General features: G+C 34.5%; 1 protein-coding gene across 1 annotated transcript; it reads right to left on the bottom strand.

The window, feature by feature from the left end:
* Nucleotides 1–3,370: 3,370 nt before the first annotated feature.
* LOC145642332 (uncharacterized) lies at nucleotides 3,371–6,149 on the bottom strand. The gene is made up of 3 exons (XM_081693469.1): nucleotides 5,994–6,149; nucleotides 5,670–5,758; nucleotides 3,371–3,785 (listed from the first exon to the last, which is right to left on the bottom strand). Exons 1-3 carry the CDS (start codon nucleotides 6,024–6,026, stop codon nucleotides 3,638–3,640), a joined length of 270 nt encoding a protein of 89 aa, XP_081549595.1. The 5' UTR covers nucleotides 6,027–6,149; the 3' UTR covers nucleotides 3,371–3,637.
* Nucleotides 6,150–6,438: the final 289 nt, after the last annotated feature.

Genomic DNA, 6,438 nt, shown 5'->3' with positions numbered 1-6,438 from the left:
AATACTGCATTATCAACAAAAGATCATATAACAGGAAGTGATAGGAGCCCAAATCTGTTCGTGTCAAGAAGTTCAAAAGGACTGAAGAATTCCTTGAAATTGTGGGAGTAGGTGGCCTAAATGGCAATTCTTGATCTAAGTGGGCCATAACTCACTTTTATCAAAAAAAAACTATTCACTTAAATTCTAAATCAGTCATAAGGAAGCAAGCATAGAATAAAACCAAGATAATCCCATGAACGATTTTGCCGCACATAATGGTTGCCTTAGATTCTTATACATGAAAATATCCAGAAAATGTAGGGTTTTTTTTTTTTTTTTTGGGGGGGGGGGGGGGGGGGGAGGGGTGTCCATAGAAGAAGAAGTCACTTACTTTATAGAGTTGCTCCGTGATTGCTGCTCCAATAACTCCAGTGTAGAAAGCAGCAACATAAAGAGTTACAAGAGGCGTAAATGATTTAGGCCGTCTGTAAGGTTCAATCATATCCCACAAAATTGTTCTTTCCCATTTGGTGTACACATAATCTGCATACTTCTTCCATAAATAGCTGGTCATATTGTCACTGAGCAAGAATGAGAGAAAATATAAGAATAATATCACAAATCTCTGCAAGTTGTTTTCCAACTAGTCTATAAGAGAGTGAGAAAGATAAGAAGGGAATGGAAAGGAAGAGAAAGTGAGAGAGAAGGGGGATATCGGATATGAATTGGGGTAGAGGGAAGGGGAGGGATCCATATTCCTTCCCTTCAAATAAACCAAATATTATTTGATTTACATCTTTCATTCTTTGGTAACGATCGAGTACCTTTAAGTGTATAGCGTGAGGAACTGAGGAATAAATCGTAAGTAAACCAAATCACTTGCCTAATCAAGCAGCTTAAATTAATTGAAATGAGCAGAATAATGATGGGCAGAAATTTGGCATAAATTGGTTTGGTAAGGATGTGCTTAGCCCATCCCACGCATACCCACAATCATACTTGTGGGCATTTTGTCGAACAGGAGGTGGGCATAAACCAGGGCATTGCAATTACAATAAAGATCAACAAGTTTTGTAGCAAACCCAAAGAGGCAAATTTGAGTAAGGAAAAATCCAATCCTTAATTTAGAACATCTTCATATGAATTACTAAACAGAAAACAGATAATTAAAACCCATTTCAATTGAAGAAAATCCAACTACATATTCAAGAAGTTTACAGATAACAGATAAACCCAGCTCAAGATATCACAAATTCATATAAAACCTGGAAATAAAAACTATCATATGAAATATCAAATTAACACGCATAAGATTGTATATGAAAGTGATGATTAGATGATCATCAACAAATGGCTTAAACATCTAACGTAATAATCAAACTCACAAATCAAACCCTAAATTATCAAAACTAGTAACAATCACTTCATAATTGAAAGCATGGAGTAAGAAAATTGAACGAAAACAATGAAAAATAGAATTGAAGGAGAAGGGAAAAGACCTGGTAGCAAGCCTCGATGATAGCAACTGTGATTAAAGTAGTGAACAAAGTGCAGATAAAAAAAATTAATTTGGGGGTTCGATAAACCCTAGTCTCCCAATTGACATTTGCAGCAATTTCTTAATAATGGACAAGGTAGGAAGAAAGGAAGAAGCCGGTAAGCGAAGTATTAACTAATTTTACTGTGCTACGGTAAATGATTTTACAAGACTATTAATTGCACTGTAAATGCTTCTCATGGTGTAATAAATGATTAAAAAACATTTTTGTTCAATTTATGAGATTAATTGTTGAAATTGTCCAAAATAGTTTAATAGAATATGATTAAAGGTGGATTTGTAGCCCTAATTAACCCTAATCATAACTTATCTAAACTTATATTTCATTAACTTATCTTATCTGAATTTATCTAAACTTATCTGAACACAAAAGTTAGCCTAAATTATAAATTTCTTTTTTTTTTTTTTAAGATTAATGATATTAATTACTTTGTATAGATAAAGCTATATTGTACTCGTACAACAATATTTCGAAATAATTTGTGTGAGTTTTTCTTTTGAAAAAATTGAAAGAATTTGCATATTTGATACAAGATTTATAAAGTGCATCTAAGACCATAGCCCTCTCAGGTTCTCACAAACCTTAGCATTAGAGGTGATCGTTTGCGGGCTTGGACGGGAAACGGGCCGGGCCTATACTTCATTTTTTTGTCCAACGGGCTAATTGTAGCTAACCCGAGCCCTTTTATACGGGCTTGATAAATTGTCCAAGCCCGCTCTTTTAACGGGTCGGGCTTGCCCGCGGGCTCACGGGCCTAAAATATTTGTTTAACATATATTTAACACTAATTATTTTTTTTTATCATTTACATATGTTAATATTATTTCGATTTAGTTATCTTAAAAATTTCTTGATCACTAATGATACTAGAAAAAAACATATTTAACTTGTGACATATATTAGTGAAAAAAAAGGAAAGAATGAACTTATTTAATACAAGTATAATGATTAAATATAAAATTGAAATAAATAGTTGTAGCTAATAATAGGTTAGAGTCCAATATAGTCTCTTTGTATTTATTTTCTAAAATATACTACATACATAATCAACTAACTAAAAAATCATTAAACTATTACTTTTTTAAATAAACGGGCCGGACGGGCTAGCCCACGGTACATATTGTCTTGTCCATGTCCGCCCATTTATATTAACGGGTCGGGCCTAGCCCGCCCAAATTAACAATTTTTTTCAAAATGGTTGTCCAAACCTGCTTATTTTGCGGGCCGGGTTGGGCGGATTTAGCGGGTTGACCCGTCCATGAACAGCTCTACTTAGCATCTCAGAAGAGCAATCAAGCACTCGTAAAGTCATAATGGCTTGAATGCTTAATCGATCACTATAAGGAGTTATGGTCAGGTAGTAAGTGCAAAATACAAAGACAAAAGGTTGGATGTGCTCTTTTCGAGTTGATCATGTAAAGTGTAATTCGTTTTATGCTCATGCAATGCAAAAACCGGTTAAATCAGGTTCATGTTGCTTCTTGGGGTACTACAATCTTGTTGCAAACATTTCTTAATGCATTCTACCCTTAGCAGAAATTAGATGCTTGGTTATATTGTTACTATCAACAAAATATACACTCATGAGTCCTGTTTGATTAGAAAGTGTTCATGCAAATGGCAACAGATACAATAGCAGAATTGTTATCAGTTCTATCCCAGCATCTGGTGCTGCCACAACCCTGATAACTGGTAATAAGCATTGCATATGCAGTACTGAGGTTCTTCCTTGGTTCTACGAGTAGATGCAAACCAAGGATAGCAACACCACAACTCCATTTCTTGGACATCTCTGAACTTGCATATCTCATAATAAACGGAAACAAAAATGAAACTTGAAAGGATTATTCAATTAGCAGCCTAACAATAAGGTGTTATAGGCTTTTTATAATACAAGGTCTCCCATGAATGGGTTAAACCACTTTCATATCTCAAGGACTTCAAAAAAATGGAGGGTAGACCAAGTAACACAATGCCATCTTTGTTCAAATATTATATAACATCATTAATTTCATTTTTAATGGAATAATAAGGAAGCAACTTCAGTAAAATTCACTATAACATAGGGCCAACATAGTGCTATTCCTTAGGGAGCTTCACTGTGGATCGCTGAAGAAACTGTTAAGACCTGGCATGATTTCAGGGCTCTTGGTGCGCACAAACTTCCTAAGGGGATGCTCTGCATATTTCTCTCCTTCCGCAAAATTCTCCAGGATTCCAGCAGCTCGGTTTTCCTTAGTCACCCTGGAAAATTTTAGCAACACATTGTAAATTATCAAGAACACGATATTTTTTCTGTAACGTAAAGAAACTAAAAGGGCAACTAGCACAAAAAAGAAATTAACTGGATAGTGAACATATCTTCACTTTGCAGAATAGTGCCAACCATGGATTAAAAAGGAGAGGGACTGAGGGAGAGTACAGGTTCTTATTAACCTAAATTGAATGAAGAATATGGAATCGAGAAGGCACAATTGGAGGATTCCACTATTATTTCCCCTTGAAAGACACAAATCTTTCCTAAGTCATAGGAAAAAGAAGAAACTCTTTTCATCCCTTCCCTCCCTTCCTTCTAGAATCACTAACCTCAGACCTCTTCATCCCTTCCCTCCCTTCTAAGATCACTAACCTCAGATCTCTTCATCCCTTCCCTTCCTTCCTTCCTTCTAGGATCGCTAACCTCAGACTATGTAAAGCAACAAAGCTCACTTTTAAGTAGTTTATTTAAACATGTGCTTATGTAAAAACTTGAGCTATTCCCAGTAAATTCCATATTATGCAAAGAAGCAATACAAACATAATGGAGTTCAACTTCCTGTTACTCGACTCCAAGTGAGTATCATAATATTTTATTAAGGGCTAGACTCTAATTCCTGGGAGCTGGTACTCCCCTCACTTAATTTTATATTTTTATGCCACACTTCTATAGTTCTATGACTTCCATCAAATGCTGGAAGCAATATAAATGTGATTCTAATAGCTTCCTCGTGGATATTATACTCTAAGCAGAGAGAATCCACCATATTTTAATTGGTTACATTTGGCCTATAATGGGGCTCTAATTCATCAAGTGCATCATTCACTTACAACTTAATTATCATTAGATTGTATCTAGTATAAATTTTACTCCGTATTCGCTAACAAAAGTATAGTGATACATGAATCATGATCAAAGAGTAATGTTAGTGTATGTTGGCGTGTGAAACTTAAAAATAATAAGTGCAAGGAAGTAATAGGAACATTGTCCCTAGCTTAAACTCAGTCAAAGATGTTGGTTGAGCCAAAATGAAGATAAGGATCAAATAATAAGTTATTGTTATTCATATAATCTACACAAATAAAAATTACTAGGGATTCCATCAGCTGCAGGTACTCTCCCACTTGGGGAAGGACTTCCAAGTTCTAACTTCTAAACTGAATATGAGTTATCCCGGACATGTTAGCCAACATGCTTACATTCACAACGCCTCTTTCCACTCAGTTCGTGACTAAATCAATAACTAGGAACGCGAGCTAATAATGATCTCCTAATTAAGAAGTAACTAATCGCCCATACGCCCACATATTTAAGGCATGGCTCAAATGAAAAATCAACAACATAAACCACCTATGCAAGTTTAAATCAATACCAAATAAGTTTATCGGAATCATCACGAGGTCTATAAATCATAAACTTAGCAGTTAGCACGCAAACAATCACTTACAGAATGAAAAATTCAACCAGAAAATTAACATTGCTCTGTTCAAGAGCAGGGCAACCTAATCAACTGAAAACTTCCATGTCAAAACATTCACACATGCCTGAAACAAATCCAATTTCACACAATTTGGCCGAGCTTCTGTATAATCCCTTAATTTTCACACAATTAATCGACAAGTACGAGATAAACCACCATATTTTACCTTACAACAATACACAACTCAAATTGCTTATTCACTCGAATTTAAAACCTAATTCAAAACTACCACAATAATACAAAGATTTTAATTACACATCAAAACAACCTAATGAAATCAATTTAGATAAATTAAACCTAATAATAATATTATGAATCCCGCTTTATATTAATAATTCTATTTAGAATTTAAAAGGAAAATCAAGAAATTGAATTAGAGAGAAAGATATACCTCACTTCTGGGTTGCCGCAAATATTCCGGATGAGCTGAAACCCGCAAATTCCGACGGCTACACCAACCGATGCAAACAGAGGGTAAACCTACAAAACCCAGTTAACAATTTTTATTAAAAAATATTACAAATTATTATATTTTTCTAATCAAATCTATTATACTCCATTAGATCTGATTGAATTTCATCCCAAATCATACGATTTTCATGCTAATAATAGCAAATTTTTCACAGATCTAAAAATACTGAATCTACCATAAAAAAAAATCGTAGAAAAATATAGAACAAATAGGAGAGAGAAAGAGAGAAGGAAGAGAGAGAACCTCGGGTCTGACCCAGCGGAAGCCGCCACCCATTGTTGAATTTAGAGAGAGAAACAACAAAGGTTAGAGAGAGAAAATCGGAGGATGGGAGAGGTCAACTATTAACAAACAGGCAGGACGTTTTCTTTTTGGGGCGTCTATGGGGGAGACGGAGTATTTAAATAAAAAAAAATACGGAGTACGAAATACTCGTATACTACTATACGAGTATTTTTTAATAAATGAATAGTAAAGCTGAATTATAATTGGTTGATTGAATGTGGGCGCTTTCTTCGAATATTCGTTTGTGATTGGTCAGACCATGTTTAAATTATTTGTGAGTCTCTATGAAGACTGCAACGCAATCCTAGCCACACATTTTTTATTAAAATGTTGGTAAATTATAAAGTTTTTTTTAAAAAAATAATAATAAAAATAAAATGTAAGATAAGATAAAGGACTCTAT

The sequence above is a fragment of the Chenopodium album genome, chromosome 8 (assembly GCF_948465745.1).
Source record: "Chenopodium album chromosome 8, dcCheAlbu1.1, whole genome shotgun sequence".
Taxonomy (NCBI): Eukaryota; Viridiplantae; Streptophyta; class Magnoliopsida; order Caryophyllales; family Amaranthaceae; genus Chenopodium; species Chenopodium album.
The sequence above is the reverse complement of the archived record's forward strand: the minus strand, read 5'-3'. Positions and strand labels throughout refer to the sequence as shown.